Source organism: Bos taurus, chromosome 11 (genome assembly GCF_002263795.3).
Source record: "Bos taurus isolate L1 Dominette 01449 registration number 42190680 breed Hereford chromosome 11, ARS-UCD2.0, whole genome shotgun sequence".
Lineage (NCBI taxonomy): Eukaryota > Metazoa > Chordata > Mammalia > Artiodactyla > Bovidae > Bos > Bos taurus.
The window spans coordinates 103,522,734-103,540,919 of record NC_037338.1 but is presented as its reverse complement, the minus strand read 5'-3'; the positions used below and the strand labels follow the sequence as shown (position 1 = coordinate 103,540,919).

The 18,186-nt window shown below is 51.5% G+C and overlaps 1 protein-coding gene across 4 annotated transcripts in view; it reads left to right on the top strand.

The window, feature by feature from the left end:
- NACC2 (NACC family member 2) overlaps positions 1-18,186 on the top strand; it is an 83,733-nt gene that overhangs the window by 57,058 nt on the left and 8,489 nt on the right. For all 4 annotated transcript variants that reach the window (XM_005213294.4, XM_059891310.1, XM_005213295.5 and 1 more), the window contains one exon: positions 17,676-17,840. In XM_005213294.4, the coding sequence (XP_005213351.1) occupies positions 17,676-17,840 (165 nt within the window). The remainder of the gene's footprint in view (positions 1-17,675; positions 17,841-18,186) is intronic.

Below are 18,186 nucleotides of genomic sequence, written 5' to 3'. Positions count from 1 at the left end.
ACTTTCATCAAGAGGCTCTTTAGTTCTTCTACGTTTTCTTCCATAAGAGTGGTGTATCTGCATATCTGAGTATTGATATTTCTCCCATCAATCTTGATTCCAGCTTGTGCTTCATCCAGCCCGGCATTTCTCATAATGTATTCTACATATAAGTTAAATAAGCATGGTGACGATATATAGCCTTGACAATACTCCCTTCCCAATTTGGAACCAGTCCATTATTCCATGTCTGGTTCTAACTATTGTTTCTTGACCTGCATACAGATTTCTCATGAGGCAGGTAAGGTGGTCTGATATTCCCATGTCTTTCAGAATGTTCCGCAGTTTGTTGTGATCCACACAGTCAAAGGCTTTGGTGTAGTCATTAAAGCAGAAATAGATGTTTTTCTTGGAGAAGGCAATGGCACCTCACTCCAGTACTCTTGCCTGGAAAATCCCATGGATGGAGGAGCCTGGTAGGCTGTGGTCCATGGGGTCGCTGGGAGTTGGACACGACTGAGCGACTTCACTTTCACTTTTCACTTTTATGTACTGGAGAAGGAAATAGCAACCCACTCCAGTGTTCTTGCCTGGATAATCCCAGGGACGGTGGAGCCTGGTGGGCTGCCGTCTATGGGGTTGCACAGAGTCGGACACGACTGAAGCGACTTAGCAGCAGCAGCAGCAGCAGCAGATGTTTTTCTGGAACTCTCTTGCTTTTTTGATGATCCAGTGGATGTTGGCAATTTGATCTCTGGTTCTTCTGCCTTTTCTAAATCCAGCTTGAACATCTGGAAATTCTTGGTTCACGTACTGTTGAAGCCTTGCTTGGAGAATTTTCAGCATTACTTTTCTAGCGTGTGAGATACTCCAGGAGTTGGTAATGGACAGGGAGGCCTGGCGTGCTATGGTCCATGGGGTCACAAAGAGTCAGACATGACTGAGCGACTGAACTGGACTGAACTGAACTAAACTGAGTTGAGTGCAATTGTACAGTAGTTTGAACATTCTTTGGCATTGCCTTTCTTTGGGATTGGAATGAAAACTGACCTTTTCCAGTCCTATGGCCACTGCTGAGTTTTCCAAACTTGCTGGCATATTGAGTGCAAAACTTTCACAGCATCATCTTTTAGGATCTGAAATAGCTCAACTAGAATTCCATCACCTCCACTAGCTTTGTTCGTAGTGATGCTTTCTAAGGCCCACTTGACTTCACATTCCAGGATGTCTGGTTCTGGGTGAGTGATCACACCATCGTGATTATCTGGGTCGTGAAGATCTTTTTTGTACAGTTCTTCTCTGTATTCTTGCCACCTCTTCTTAATAGCTTCTGCTTCTATTAGATCCATACCATTTCTGTCCTTTATCGAGCCCATCTTGTATGAAAAGTTCCCTTGGTATCTCTAATTTTCTTGATGAAACCTCTAGTCTTTCCCATTCTATTGTTTTCCTCTATTTCTTTGCATTGATCACTGAGGAAGACTTTCTTATCTCTCCTTGCTATTCTTTGGAACTCTGCATTCAGATGGTTATATCTTTCCTTTTCTCCTTTGCCTTTAGCTTCTCTTCTTTTCTCAGCTATTTGTAAGGCCTCCTCAGACAACCATTTTGCCTTTTTGCATTTCTTTTTCTTGGGGATGGTCTTGATCACTGCCTCCTGTACAGTGTCAAGAACTTCCATCCATAGTTCTTCAGGCGCTCTGTCTATCAGATCTAGTCCCTTGAATCTATTTGTCACTTCCACTGTATAATTGTAAGGGATTTGATTTAGGTCATACCTGAATGGTCTAGTGGTTTTCCCTGTTTTCTTCAATTTAAGTCTGCCTTTGGCAATAAGGAGTTCATGATCTGAGCCACAGTCAGCTCCTGGTCTTGTTTTTGCTGACTGCATAGAGCTTCTCCATCTTTGGCTGCAAAGAATATAATCAGTCTGATTTCAGTGTCGACCATCTGGTGATGTCCATGTGTAGAGTCTTCTCTTGTGTTGTTGGAAGAGGGTGTTTGCTATGACCAGTGCGTTCTCTTGGCACAACTGTTAGCCTTTGCCCTGCTTCATTCTGTACTCCAAGGCCAAACTTGCCTGTTACTCCAGGTATCTCTTGACTTCCTGCTTTTGCATTCCAGTCCCCTATAATGAAAAGGACATCTTTTTTAGTGTTAGTTCTAGAAGGTCTTGTAGGTCTTCATAGAACCATTCAGCTTGAGCTTCTTAGGTATTAGTGGTCCGGGCATAGACTTGGATTACTGTGATAATTGAGTGGTTTGCCTTGGAAATGAACAGAGCTCATTCTGTCATTTTTGAGGTTGCACCAAAGTACTGCATTTTGGACTCTTTTGTTGACTGTGATGGCCACTCCATTTCTTCTAAGGGAATCTTGCCCACAGTAGTAGATATGATGGTCATCTGAATTAAATTCTCCCGTTCTGGTCCATTTTAGCTCACTGATTCCTAAAATGTCAATGTTCACTCTTGCCATCTCCTGTTTGACCACTTCCAGTTTGCCTTGATTCATGGACCTGACATTCCAGGTTCCTATGCAGTATTGTTCTTTGCAGCGTTGGACTTTACTCCCATCACCGGTCCCATCCGCAGCTGGGCGTTGCTTTTGCGTTGGCCCCATCTCTTCATTCTTCCTGGAGTGAATTCTCCGCTCTTCTCCAGTAGCCTGTTGGGCACCTGCTGACCTGGGGGGTCATCTTTCAGTGTCGTTTTTGCCTTTTCATCCTGTTCATGTTTCACTTTTTGTGTGTAGTTGTTTTTTCTTTTTTTTTTTTCCTGAATTATTTCAGAACAGTTGAAGATCCTATGCTCTTTTACTCCAAAATACTGAGTGTTGTTTATCCAGGGGATATTCTCTTGCATAAACACAACACAATGTTCAAAACTCAGGAAATTCAATTTTGACATGGCGCTGCTATGTAATCAACTGTCCATGCTAAGTCAATTGTCTCAACATTGTAGTATATCTGGAATTGTGTGTTTTTTTAATGTGGGTGACATGGGGCTGAAGATTTACTTTTTTCTCATATGACTTTCTAGCCGATCTACCACTTTCTATTGAGAAGACCACCTTTTCCACACCAATGCGACAGTTCCCCTGTATTGACCCTAGATGTCTGTAAAATGTACGAATTCTCTCTGAGCTTGGGTCTGTTCCATCTGTTTCTGCCAGCCCCCAGTCTCCTGATGTCTATACAGTGTAAATCTTCCAGGTTTTTGCTCCTTACTGCTGCCTTGCTTTGGCTTTTTTTTGCGTTTGTTTATCCTTTCAGGACCAGTTTCTCAAATGTCACACAATTCCTCTTGGAAGCTGGTGGATTTCATTGACCTTCCAGATTAGTCTAAGGTGAACCGCTGTCTATAAGATTGGGTGCATCCCTCCATTTATCTTCCTCTTTTTCCATTTTTCTTGGGAATATTTTGTAGTTTTCCAGTCCATCTTTCATTAGATTTATTCCTAGAAATTCATTTTTTTGGTCTTAATCCACATGGTATTTAAGTCTCTCTCTCTCTCTTTTTCGTTATTTGTTACTAGTATCTAGAAACAAATTGGTTTTTTAAAAAAAAATCTGGCCACCTAGCTAAATTCACTTATTTATTCTAACAGTTTGCTTGCAGATTCTTTTGGATTTTCTCTGTGTACAGTCATGTCATCTGCTAAAAATGACCACTTTATTTATTTATTCCTGTTCTTCCCCTTTTAATTTTCTTTCTTGCCTGACTGTACTGGCCAGGGTTTCTCATTCATTCTTGTCTCCTTTCCAAACTCTGGAGAAGCTATCAATATTTCATCTTTAAGTAGGATATTTGCTCAAGGCTTTTGTGTGTGTATGATACAGTTTATCAGATGAAGGAAGTTTTCTTTCTTAGGTTGAGTATTTTTTTTTCATAAATAAGTGTTATATTTGAACAAAAGCTTTTTCAGACTTCCCTGGTGGCCCAGTTATTGAGACTCTGTGCTTCTGCTGCAGGGGATGCAGGTTCGATTCATGGTCTGGGAACTAAGATCCCATGTGCTGTGCAGCATGGCCAAAAAAAAAAGATTTAAAAAGCCTTTTCTTTAAATATTGAAATAGTCATATAGTTTTCCTCTTCTGCTTTGTTAATGTTATAACTTGCTTTTCAATATTAAAAGACCTTGTGTTCCTGGAATAAGTTCAACCTTGTGACGTAGGATCCTTTTTTATTACCCCTGGATTCAAGTGCCTAATATTTTTGCCCTTTTGAGAGAGGTTTTCTAGAGCTGGGACACCCTCATCAGTGTTCATTTCCTAGAAGGAGGCCGCAGGTAGGAGAGACAGGTGAGATGTCAGGTGTCTGCTGCTGTTTCTGCTAAGTCGCTTCAGTCGTGTCCGACTCTGTGCGACCCCATAGACGGCAGCCTACCAGGCTCTGCTGTCCCTGGGATTCTCCAGGCAAGAACACTGGAGTGGATTGCCTTTTCCTTTTCCAGTGCGTGAAAGTGAAGTCACTCAGTCATGTCCGACTCCTCGTGACCCCATGGACTGCAGCCCATCAGGCTCCTCCATCCATGGGATTTTCCAAGCAAGAGTACTGGAGTGGGGTGCCATTGCCTTTTCCAACAGGTGTCTGGCAGTTGCTAAATCAAGGAAGCCACCCCTCTCCAGCCAGACTCTGCGCGTGGAGCCTCTGGCTCTGTAAAGAGTGCCCCCTGCCCCCTACAGTTGTCCAGAGCTCCAGCCTAGAGCATTGTGAATCCTGTTAAATGCATACCCCCCCCACCCACACACAGCACAAGCACTGTGGGTGCTGGGGTGTGTGTGTGTGTGTGTGTGTGTGTGTGTGTGCACACGTGCGCACACGCGTGCTCAGTTGCTTCAGACTCTGTGTGACCCCATGAACCATAGCCCTCCAGTCTCCTCTGTCTATGGGATTCTCCAGGCAAGAATACTGGAGTAGGTTGCCATGCCCTCCTCCAGGGGCTCTTCCTGACCCAGGGATTGAACCCCTGTCTCTTGCATTGCAGGTGGATTTTTTTTACCATCTGAGCCACCTGGGAAGCCTTGGTGCCAGTACAGGTTCCTCAAAGCCACCTCAGGGAAGGCGAGAGTTTGGACCCAGTGCCTGGGTCGCCAGCCATGTGGGACAAGCCCATGCTTTTAATATGGGTCATATTTCCTTGAGGAGTTTTGTAACATATGGACAAGAGAGGGGGCCCTCTAATTTTCCTTTAAGGTCACGTTTCCCTTTTTGCTGGCAGAATCATCTGGCCTCATGAATTGAGAATCACCCCCGCCCCTTTTATAAAATGACCTGGCAGAGTCTGTATAAGATTAGCTGACTTCCTTCTTAAATATTTGAAGTAATACACAGGTGAAGCCATGCAGGCCAAGAGTTTTTTGCCGGATGATGTTTTTCAGATTTATATTTACTAAGTCCCGGTTCAGATTTCTGGTCTCTTCTTGCGTCAATGTTGGTTAAGTTACATTTCTCTAGAAGCTTATGGGCCTCAGCTAATTTTCAAATTTATTGGCGTGAATCTACTACTAATATCCTCTTAAAATCTTCCTAATGTTTGTGGAAGAAAGTGGCAAACTATGACACAGAGAGTTCTGCCCCCTGGCTCGTGTGGGCGCCGCCCCCACACGAAGGATGCTGTTTATAGTTTCGAAAAGTTTGGAAGGAAAACGGGGAAACAAAGAAGGGTATGCAACAGAACGCAGCCTAAAGACTGACCCTATGACCCTTTGCAGTAAGTCTGCCAACCTCCATTCTATAGAATCTGCTGTGTCATGTTCATACAACAGTAGCATTTAATATTGTTAATGAGGGTCTTTTCACCTCGTTATCCTTCATTTAGGCTTGCTGGGGATTTTCCAACATATTAGTCATGAAAAAAAATTTGTGAGTCATTTTTTAAAAGTCTTTATTGAATGCGTGGCAGTACTGCTGCCGTTTTATGCTCTGGGTTTTTGGCCCCAAGGCATGTGGGATCTTGTGCCTCAAGCAGGGATCAAACCTGTACCCCTGCACTGGATGGTAAGTCTTAACCCCTGGATCTCCAGGAAAGTTCCGACGCACTAGTCTTTTCAAAGAGCCAACTTTTGGCTTTTTCTCTCTTATGTATACGGTTGACCTGCCAACTGCACGGATCCACTTATATATAGGTTTTTTGCAATAAATGCAGTACTTGTAAATAAATATGCATTTCTTTTCCACACTGTCTTTCCTTTTTTGATGTCTTGGACCACTGACATGTTGATACCTGCCGTGCTTCGTGTCATGTAGGACAGTATTAGTGTAGGTGCTGACAGGTGATTCACCTTGCAGACAGACAGCGGAAACAAGGACATCAGTAAATACAGCCCAGTACTGTAAATATATTCTCTTCCTTACGGTTTTGTTAATAACATTTTCTTTTCTTTAGCTGACTTTAAGAATACAGTATAAATATATATAACATGCAAAATCTGTGTGAACTGACTACATATGTAAGGCTTCTGGTCAACAGTAAATTATTAGTAGTTAGGTTTCGGGGAGACAAAAGTTTTACGTAGATTTGCAACTACTCAGGGGGGTGGGTGCCCCAACCCTCACATTGTATAAGGGTCAACTGTGCTTTATATATATATATATATATATATATATAAAAACATATATAATTATATATAATATATGTAATTGTATATAAAATTTTAATTTATTATATATGAAAAAAATTATATGTGTTTTTATATATTCAATTATTAATTTTAAATTAAATATATGTATTTAATTTCAGTTTATTTCTACTTTCTCTGAGTTAACCTGCTATTCTTTCTCAAGTTTTTGTGGTCAGTTGATTTCTCAGCCTTTTCAAAGATACTCGCTCAAGGACTATCCATTTCCTGCTCATCATGGCTTAATTCTACCCAACACATTTTGATATGTTGTTATTTCCATTATTATTCAGTTAAAAATAATTTTCAGTGCTTTTGTGGTTGTTTTCCCTTGACCCTTGGGTTATCTAAGGGTGTTATGTGGGTTTAAAATTTCAAACCTGCTTTGGATTTCTGGTCATCCTCTTGTCGTAATCTCTGGTTTGTTGTTTGCCGCGGTCTCAGAGCCGCCTCCGCGCGCTCCATTGTGCTGGCATCTGCTGAGACTCACTCTGTACCCTGGGACACGTTCTACGTGCGCTGGAGAAAACTGCCTTGTTCAGCCTGATAAACTGCACCGACGATGACATCGAGTCTTGCGCAGGCTTTCTGACGTGCTGTTTTCTTCTTACACTGGTTGGCTCCCCAGAGCGGGTGTTTGCGTCTCCAGGTGTACGGTAGATGCGCCATTTCCCCTTGCAGCTCTGCCAGTTGTTGTGAAGTTGTGATCTGGGCCCTGCTCTATCTTTTCACTGGCTTGTTTTATCTTCTTGGCGAGCTGGTCTTCTTGGAAATATCCCACGGCACCAGGAAGGGCCCTTGCTTTGAAGTCTGCGTGGGCCTACGTCAGCGGAGCTGCCCCGCGCCCTTCTCTTTGATGTTCACCTGCTGCATCTTGTCCCCAACCTTTTGCTTTCAGACTTTCCTTGTCCTTTTGTGTAAGAGCGTCTCCTATTTTTGTTTGTTTGTTTACACAGTCTTTAACAATTCTTCATTGGAGTGTTTAGTCCACCTACATTTCATGAACTACTGGTATTTGGGGGTTTCATCTACTTTTTTTCCCCTGATCTACTGTGGCTTCTCCATTTTTCCTCTTTCTTTCAGGCTAATCAAGTACTTTAATCTGTTTATTTGTTTTTCTGTGCCTGTTTTAAATTTGCCTACTGGTCTCTTGAGGGCTTCCCTGGTGGCTCAGTGTAAAGAATCTTCCTGCCAATGCAGGAAACAGAGGTATGATCCCTGGGTCGGAAAGATCCCCGGAGAAGGAAATGACTACCCACTCCAGTATTCTGCCTGGAGAATGCCCGTGGACACAGGCGTCTGGTGGGCTGCAGTCCATGCATGCGTGCTCAGCCGTGTCCGACTCTTTGCAACCCTGTGAACTGTAGCCTGCCAGGCTCCTCTGTCCATGGGATTGTCCAGGCAAGAATACTGGAGTGGGTTGCCATTTCCTCTTTCAAGGGACTTTCCCAACCCTGGGATTCAACCCATAGCTCCTGTCACATGTCCTGCATTGGCAGGTGGTTCTTTACCACTGAGCCACCTGGGAAGTGCCATCACTTCATGGCAAATAGATGGGGAAACAATGGAAACAGTGACAGGCTTTCTTTTCTTGGGCTCCAGAATCACTGCAGATGGTGACTGCAGCCATGAAATTAAAAGATGTTTGCTCCTTGGAAGAAAAGCTGTGACCAACCTAGACAGCATATTAAAAGGCAGAGACATTACTTTGTTGACAAAGGTATGTCTGATCAAAGCTATGGTTTTTCCAGTGGTCATGTATGGATATGAGAGTTGGACCATAAAGAAATCTGAGCGCTGAAGAATTGATGCTTTTGAACTGTGGTGTTGGAGAAAACTCTTGAGAGTCCCTTGGACTACAAGGAGATCAAACCAGTCAATCCTAGAGGAAATCAGTCCTGAATATTCATTGGAAGGACTGATGCTGAAGCTGAAGCTCCAGTACTTTGGCCACTTGATGTAAAGAACTGACTCACTGGAAAAGACCCTGATGCTGGGAAAGATTGAGGGTAGAAGGAGAAGGAGACTACAGAGGATGAGATGGTTGGATGGCATCACTGACTCGATGGGTCTGAGTTTGAGTAAGCTCCGGGAGTTGGTGATGGACAGGGAAGCCTGGTGTGCTGCAGTCCATGGTCAGACACAACTGAGCGACTGAACTGAACTGAACATCTGGGAAGTCCTTGGAGATCAGCAGACAAACTGCAGCCCACGGGGTCACGAAGAGTGAGGTGCAACTTAGCACCTAAGCAACAGCTGGTCTCTTAAGGCTTGGAGGTCGTCTTGACTCCCAGCCTTCCTTCAGGGGCCTTCCCCCTCTGCTGCTTGCCAAGACCGCCACGACTTTAGCCCCCTTTCTGTCCCCCTGTCATCCTGGGTAGGGGTGAGAGCCTTTGCGTGTTTTTAGCTGCAGCCTTTGTCATCGTTTTAAACACCTGTGTTTATACTTATCTGCACATTTATTTTTTCCGTGTCTTCCTGTGTTACCCTCTGTCTGGGATCAGTTTTTCGTTGTTGTTTAACGTGGACCGTTTTTAAAGTCTTTGTTGAATCTGTTACAACAGTGCTTCAGTTCTGTGTTTTGGATTTCCGACTGTGAGGCACGTGAGATCCCAGGTCCCCTGCCAGGGATTGAACCCCCCGCTGCCTGCCCTGGAGGGTGAAGTCAACCACGGGACCCCTGGGGAAGTCCCTGGGGTCACTGTCTTGTCGTGACTGCATGTCTTTGGTCAGCTCAGAATCCTCGGTCACGACAGTGCCCCACGTGCACCCACGCTCCTGCCAGGGCTCCCGGGGCACGAGTGTTGTGCGCTCACTGCGTCCTACGAATTCCCCGTAAGCTCTGTTCTGTTTCACGACTTTTCTTTTTTCTTCTGCAGCTTCCGTCTGGATGTTTTGGACTGAGTTATTTTCCGGTTCACCAATCTTCTCATCTGCTCTGTTTAATTTACTCCTGAACCAATCATCTTCCTAGCATTTGATTTTTTTACTGATTCTAGTTTTCTGGTGAAATTCTGCGTCTTGTACATTCCTTGCACACATGAAGAGAGGTTATTTGAAAGACAGACTCTGCCTATATTCTGTTCCAGATCGCCTGTGGGTCCGATCGAATGTCTTTTTGTGGACGGTGAGTTTTTTCTTAATCTCTCATTTCTGACTGCGCTGGGTCTTTGTCGCCGCTCGTCGGCTTCCTCTAGCTGCAGTGGTGGCTTCTCGGGGGCTTCAGTAGTTATAGCCCTGCAGCATGTGGGATCTTCTCGGATCAGGGATTGAACCTGTGTCTCCTGCGTTGGCAGGCGGGATCTTAACCACTGGACCACCGTGAAGTCCCCCTGGTGATTTTTTTATTGAACGCTTCATGACGTGTGAATACATTTTGGAAGCTCTAAGCAGAGCTGCTCCTCACAGGGTCTGGGACCTGTCTTTAGAGTCCTTCGTGAGAGACCCTCGGGTTTGTCAGGAAGTGATGTGACCTGCTGGAGTAAGTCCGGTGGGGCGCTCCTGGCCGCCCTGCTCGTGGGCCCCGGCTGTTCCCGGGTCTTGGTGAAGTCCTTGGTGTTCCCCCGAGCACCGCCTCCTCTGCAGGCCCTCACATCCGATGCTTGTCTAGCTCACATGTGGGACACCACATTCCTGACTTAAGTTGTTTTTCTGTTTCTTGGCAATGGCTTTTCTGCCTCTGGTTCTGCACGCGTGCTACTTGGCGGTCGGCAGATACACTGAAGAGAACTTGGGAAGCTGTGTCCAGGTGCCGGCTCCCGGCCAGGACCCCCGGAGTCTCTGCGGGCTCTCGACCCCTCTGTCTGTCTGCCCGGCCCCAGCTGCTGGCCCCTCTCCTTGGGCTTGCTGCTCCCAGCGGTCACCCCCCACCCCACCCTGTGGGACAGCCACTATTCTCCGTCCGATTTGTAATGTGTTAGTTTCAGGCGTGCAGCTGAGTGGTTCGTTACGCAACACGCGGGTGTCTGTTCTTTTTCAAATGCTTTTCCCATTTTAGCTCATTACAGAATACTGAGTTGAGTTCCCTGTCCTGTGTAGTAGGTCCTTGTGGTTTATGTTTTATATATAGAACCGTATATATGTTGATCCCAAATGCCTAATTTATCCCTCCCTTCCCTTCCCCTTTCTAACCATAAGCTTGTTTTCTGTGTCTGTGAGTCTGTTAATGTGTGTCTGTAAGTCCATTTGTGTGGTTTTTTGAGATTCTGCGTATAAATGATGTCATCTGATATCTGTCTTTGTCTGCCTTACTTAGTATGACCATCTCTACCAGTCTGCTTCCCCTGTGTCCTTTTTTTTGGCCGTGCTGTGCGGCATGCAGAATCTTAGTTCCCAATCAGGGATCGAACCCAGGCGCCCAGCATTGGGAGCCACTGGACCACTGGGGAAGCGCCTGTGCTTGCTTTATTAGAGTACAGAACGATCATGCGCTGGAAAGCCACCCACCCTCATGGCCCCTCGCCTCCCACTCTGGTCCCCAGCAGCGTCCCCGGTCGGCCTGGCATCCACGGGCGGGCAGCGGGCCTGCGAGCGTCTCTTAAGTCAGCACTGGACGGAAGGATGGGGGACAGAAGAGGCACACGGTCAGAGTGGCGATGGGAGAAGCTGCTGGGCTCTCTCTGGGGGATGGGAGGCCAGACAGGCGACTGGTGGGGTCTCCCAGGGCCAGACTCGGACACAGGAGGCAAAAAACAACAAACAGAACCCAGGTCTGAGTGGGGCGGGCCAAGTAGGGTGTGGAGCTGCCCAGGGGGAGTGTCAGGGTTCCGAGCTGTCCCAGAGGGGCCGGTCACCAGGTCTGGCTGGGGCACCATCCAGGGACAGGCCTCTGCAACCCCCGTGTCTTTCCAGCAGCTGAGCCCAGAACTTCCCGAGTGTGGGGCCCCCGAGACCCACACGGGTCCCTTCGTGACCCACTCCGGGGGTCTGCTGCCCAGGGTTTGCGCATAGGTCCTCCACAGCCTTGGCCTCGAATTTCTGTTTCCACCTTTATTTTTCTTCCTTTCCAGACTTCTGCTCCTTTTTTTACCCCAAGTGCCAAATTACACTGGTTCTTGGATGCATCCTCTCCCCGACGTTTTAAATCCGAGAAACGAGACGCATCTTACTCTCTGGTGCGTCACGGTTACGTAGGAGGCACGGAAAGGCGGGACGATGGCTGCGGATGCTCACCCCATCCCTCCCACCTGGGCCTGCGTGCACCTGCAGGAAACCCACCTGGCCTGTTCCTGGGAGGCTGACAGGGGTGTCCAGCACACGGATGTCCATCACGGGTGTGGCCCTTTAAAAACTGCGGGTCCAGTTGGCACCGAGCTGGCAGCTGCAGGGACGAGCCAGATTGCCCACCTGTGGTGTGTTTGTCGTGAGTGGAAGCCACCTGGAGCTGAGCAGAAGGGGGCTGGGCGGCCTCCCGGGCACCAGGTGGTGTGACCTGAGCGTCCACCACCCGGAAGAGCTCCGTCAACCAGCCTCCAGGGCCCCGGGACTCGCCCACGCTGCTCTGATGGCCACCCCCACCCCCCGCCCTGGCAGCTCCTCTCCTCTGTCCCCCAGGTGCTGGCTGTGTCTTTGGCCGCGCCCTCCGCGTGGACCCGCCCTGGAGGTAACCCTGGACACCAGTCCTCCACTGGTCATGTGAACCTGGAATCCATCCAGACTGCATCAACCATTTGTACCTCGTGGCCCCGTGGTGACCGTCATGTGGACGGCTTCCTGGCTGTCCCTTCCCCTGATTCGGGATGTTGGGTGTTTCCAGCTGGCGTCTGTGAACAGAGCCGTGCGGGCATTTCTGCACAGGCTTCCGGGCGTCGGGCGCTCATCTCTCTCTCTTCTCCTGGGTAAACACCTGGAAGCCGAGTGCTGGCTCAGCACAGCACACGTCTAACTTCGTAACAAATGGCCTCGGGGTTCCCAGCGGCCTATGCCATCTCGTTCTCATGCTTGGGCATGCGGGTGCGTGACTGTTCCAGGGACCCTGGGTCCTCGCGGTGCTTGGGTCCCACCGAGCCGTCCTAACCTCAAGGAGTGTTGTCTCAGCGTGGCTTTAATTTCCATTTTTCTGAGGGCTTGTGCGGAGAAGGCAATGGCACCCCACTCCAGTACTCTTGCCTGGAAAATCCCATGGATGGAGGAGCCTGGTGGGCTGCAGTCCATGGGGTCGCTAAGAGTCGGACACGACTGAGCGACTTCACTTTCACTTTTCACTTCCATGCATTGGAGAAGGAAATGGCAAGCCACTCCAGCGTTCTTGCCTGGAGAATCCCAGGGACGGGGGAGCCTGGTGGGCTGCCGTCTATGGGGTCGCACAGAGTTGGATACGACTGAAGTGACTTAGCAGCAAGGGCTTGTGATGAGCATCTTGTGCTGATTCGCTGTCTGTGTGTTCTCTGCTAACGTATCTGGTCAGCTCTTTTGCCCGTTTTTAAAGTTGAATTGTTTGTTCTGCTCTGGTTGAGTTTCCCTTGTCTTCCCTAGGGTTTTCCTCTGTCAGGCACATACTTTACAGATCTTGCCTTGGTCATCTTTTGTAGACAACGAGTTTTTTTTCATTGTGATGATGTTTAGTTTCTTATTTAACTTAGTGATTGTGCTTTTGGGGTTCTGTCTAGGTTTTTAGCTAAACCCAAGGTTGCAGATTTGCTGCCGAAAGTTCTCTGGGTTTGTGTTTACATTCAGCTCTGCAGCCCACTTGGGTTCGTCTTCACACAAGGTGCTGGCTGGGCTTGCGGGTGCTCGGCTTGGCTTTGCCTGCGTGTGACTCGTGCGTGATCCTTGTTGGGAGCCTGTCGCCTCCCCCGCCGGGCCCTGTGCACGTTTGTTACGCATTGGTCGAGCTCACTCACGTGGGTCTGGCTCTGGGCCGTGCGCTGTGTCTGGCAGGCTTGGTCACCACCAGCATCGGGTCGCGTGGGGCCGTGTTCTTCTTTCCGTTTGGTTTTCATCTGTGTTTTTCTGTATCATGAAGGACTAGGGGCTCGGTTTCTTATTCTGCCATCTGAACAAATGGCATACACTTTTGTGGAGCGGACATCACCTTCTCTGCCCCCTCCCCGCCCTGCCCCACCTCAACAGGGCCCCCCAGTGGCTGGACCAGGGCAGCCTGGGCACCTGTGGGTGGCCATGGCGTTGGCGGGGCTCTGATGGTGATGCCCGGACGCACCTGCACTTGGGGACGAGAACAGGCCCCGCTGAGCCTCCTGCACGTGATGGCACCCTGGGGCCGGGCGTCTTGCTGTGCACTGCCCGTGCAGAAGGTTCAGCACGTTCTTCACATTCCCTGCCCGTGACCCTCAGGAGGCTGAGGACGTTTCGGGCTGTGGGCAGCGTGACGCTCCCAGTTTCCCTCCTTCCATTCATTCCTTTGAAAAAGGGTCTTTATCGTGGCAGAGGATACCGAAGAGAAGATTTACTGTTAGAACCACTTGTAAGAGCACAGAACCAAGCGGGTTCGCGTATGTAACCGTCACCGCCATCTTCTTCGCAGGCCGAAGCTCTGTCCCCCTTCCCCTCCCTCAGCCCCAGGCCCTCACGCGATGCATCCTGCAGGCTGTGGCATCCGTGTCACCTCGCTCGCGTGACGTCTCTCCCCTCTGGGTTCAGTGTCCTGGGCAGGTGGGCAGCAGAGTCTTGAAGGCACCGCAGGGACCCCTCTTCCCCCCGCAGGGTCCACCGCCTGCCCTGTGGACACACTGGTGTTCTCTCCAGCCCCAAGGCCTCGATTCTGCTGCCCGTTTGTCCACCTGAGCTTCTGTTCCAGAACCTTCCATTGGGACCCTTATGACCATGACTCACCCACCCTCATGCAGGGCAGACGCTCACCTCCCCATGCAAGTGGCTAACGGCTTTCACGTGCTTCCCACCAGATTTCACAGGGCTAACTATTTGGAGCCCATGACCCTAGAAACCAGCATCATAAAGGGGTGGAAACGGGGCCGCTGACACTGCAGGCGGCTGCCCGGGTCTTGGGGCAGCAGGAGGCCGGCAGGTTCCCCCACCCCAGTGCGGGGGGCGCTGGGTGTGACCCCTGCACACAGCCCAATGAGGCATCTCCCAGTGCCCTTGCCATCAGGCACTGTCAAAGGCCTGGTGACCTGCCCAAGGCCACCAGGGGTGCTTGAGGGGCCCCGTCACTGAGCTCGGGTGCACAGGCTCTCCTGGGTTCCTGGAGCCTCTCTGTGACTCGACAACCCCTCCCAGAACGGAGGCTGCTAGAGGCTCAGCTCCGACCCAGCAGAGGGTAGTTTAGGGCCGGGGGTGTGCGGAGCAATCGGAGCACCTTTCCAGATGCGCTGCCGCTCAGGGGGGTATTTTTAGCTGGCGCAGTATCCGGCACGTGCCGGAGCAGAAATAGAAGAGGCTCTTTTGGTTGTTCTGGATCTGACAGCCTCTGGCTCTCGGGGAGCCGGGCTGGGGTGTGGGGGGAGCGTGCGGAGCACAAACAACTTCTGCTGTTTGGAGAAACATCGAGGCCGAGGGTTGTGCATGGGATTATTTCTGCTGGCGAGCGCTCTTTATGTAAATGCCACGGCGCCAGCGTTGGCGCTCTGCTCCAAGTCTGTGAGCGTAATCACAGCGGGCTGGGGTGGGGGGGTGGCGGGCTGGGTAATTATGTTTTAAAATATCATCCGGGTTGTTTTTCCTGCGCTCCCCAAGCCCCTGGGTAATTCCGGGTTTGGAAGATTCTGACGGCTCTCTGCCATTCTGCCCCACACACCCCCCAACCCGCCCCGCCCAGCATTCCCTGAACATGCCAGGTGGGAGATGCTGCCCGACCCCCAGAGCGGCCACCCTTCTGGCTTCTGCCCTGATCTGAGCTCCCGGGAGGCTCCCTCCTTTGCCCTAGAGTTGGCCCCTTCCGGGCCAAAGGCACTGGGTACCATGCTCACCCTGTGCATGTTGGCAGGCGCCTCCCCAGGAAGGGCTGAGCTCTGTGGGGACAGGGTAGAGGGGGCCCTGGGGGACCCTGCTGGGAATTGAGGGTGACTCCAGCGTGAGTGATCCCGGACCCTGGGTGAGGCAGCAAGAGCAGCAGGTGGGTCCCCAACCCATCCTCAGGGATGGGACTGACCACCCTACCTTACCCCGTGGGACTCGCCCTGTGGTTTACAAAATGCTGGTTCCCTAGGGCCTGGGTCGCCCTGACCTTCCCCCACGAGAGACTGGTGCAGAGATAACCTGGGGCTAATGCACGCTCACCTGCTCCAGCTCTGGGGCTGCAACCCTTCCTTGACACCACCCCTCCCAAAGCCCCTTTACAGCAGCCCCCGTGTGGCTTCCAGGTCCTTCTCCCAGCCCCACCTGGTCTCCTCCCTCCCCAGGCTCAGGTGTCCCTGCTGAATTGCCCTGTGAGCCCAACGGGGTGTCACAGTACAGAGGGCAGGGGGCACTGGCCAGCCCAAGGGGCTGCCTCTGACCCTCTGGGAGTGGTCATGGCACCTCCCCAACAGACTCCGCTCCTGAGCCCCTGCCGGGAGGAGACCGTCCAGCCCCTAGCGTCCTTGACCCCCACCCTCCGGCTGTCCAAGTTCTGGTGGGTCTGATGAGCTGTGCCCTCCTGCCCTGCCCAGGGCTCATCAAGGCTGCTGACAAGAGCCACTGCTCTCAGCAGGGAAGACCTACCCGGTGTCCATCGGAGCAGCCTGGGGCCCTATCCAAGCTGTAGACGTTGCCTGGGTGCCGGGTGGGTAAGGGAGGGGTCGGGCCCTGGGCTCCCCTGCAGGCCGTGCTGCTCTGCCAGACGTGTGGTGGCCCGCCCCAGGGCAGCTGGGGTTCTCACCCACACAGTTGCCGGGGCAGTGGCCCTCCCAGGAATGACCGGGTGTGCCCGTGTGCTGGGGACACAGACGAGGCAGGCCCTGGCCCTGCCTTCTGGCCACAGCAGCAGGGTGAAGAGGGTAGATTGATGGCCGAGTGTGAGCGTGAACCAGGGTGAAGGTGCCAGTCTGCAGGTCTGCGTGGAGGCTTGCTGGGTGCGGGCCTCTTGCTGATCCTGCTGAGAGGCCTGGGCACACAGTGCTGGGGGGAATTGGTGCCAGGCAGGAAAACAGGGCAGGGGCATTGGGGAGAAGGGGGACATGGGGGAGAGGGGGACAGGCAGGGGCAAGAACCGGGGGCCTGCTTGAAGGGTGCTGGGGGATGGAGCCTGGCAAGTGGGGGTCCTGTCCATGGTGGAGTCCTCCATGCGGCCTCTGCTCTCACCCTGCCTTGGCTGCTGGCTGGGCACTCCTGTGGGCAGGGGGCAAGCCCTCGGCTTCCCCTTCAGCCTCCCAACACCTGATGAGGCACAGGGGTGTGCTGGGTGCCCACCAAGTGCCCAAAGGACCCACCCCTCCATCCCGAGCACTAGAGGAAACCCCAACCAGGCCTCAAGAGACCCTGCAGGGGGTGGGAGAGTAGGGGGTGGTTGGGAGGCTGGCCTGGCATGGGGGCAGGGTGTGCTTGAGCTCAGGGTGGGGTTCGGTCAGGGGAGCGTCAGGGGGCCTCCCCCACGCCTGCCACCCCATCAGAGCTGCAGTTCTGGCACGCCTGGGGGTCCCTGAGTGCTCCCCGAGTGGTGATCTGTCGGGAACATTCCCTGAAGGCTCAGAGGCTTGGAGCTGGCCGTGGAGACATGGCGTCTGCCCTGCCTGGCTCTGCCACGCCCCCGGCTTCACTGCTGGATGGTATTGATGGAGCCACTCTTGGCCAGGAGCAGAGGGCGCAGCGCCCACTGGCAGAGGGGCTGTGTGGCAAGGGGCTGCTGTGAGGAGCGGCTGGGTGGGGGGCTGACAAGACGAGGTCTGTCCCCTCCCCGAGCCTTTGCTCCCCCAGCAGAGGCGGCTGCTCCGCCTCTACCGGGCTGTCCTCCGAGGCCTGGTGGACACTGCCGCGCCCCGGGAGCCTCCTGGACCGGACTGGACATCCCCCCACCTGCCCTATCTACTCTCTCGGGTTCTGCAGGGGCAGCAGCTGGTGGACAGGGAGGGCAGGCGCAGAGCAGCCCTCACGCTGGCCTGGGTGGAGGAGGGCCGTTCTCCCCGTCTGTGGCCCCAGGGCTTGGCCGGGACGCCCCTGACCGGGCGGTCCTGTGTCCACAGTGCAAGAGAAGCCGGAGCCGGTGCCGCTGGAGAGCCGCTCCTGCGTCCTGATCCGCCGCGACCTGGTGGCCCTGCCAGCCAGCCTCATCAGCCAGATCGGGTACCGCTGCCACCCCAAGCTCTACTCCGAGGGGGACCCTGGCGAGAAGCTGGAGCTGGTGGCAGGTGAGGCCCCGCCCCACCGCGTCTGCTGTCTGCAGAGGCCCTCCCCTTTGGTTTTTCCTTCGGAGCTGTGAACAGCGTTACTCATCACCAGTCAGTCAAACAAACGAAAAAAAAAGAACATCTTAAATTTCCTCTTAATTTCCTTTTAGAAGAATGTGTCACGAAGAGGAGTTATTCAATTGAATTAATTTAGCATTTTAATTGAATCCCCTGGGCTGGTCGGGCTTCTGATTGGCAGGGGCCGCAATCACGACTGTGTTTTAATTTAGGTCGTGGCTAAAACCAAGTCCTGTAGAGTTTGCCGGCCCCCCCCGTCCCCGCCCCCCCCCAGCTCCCCCGAGTGTCC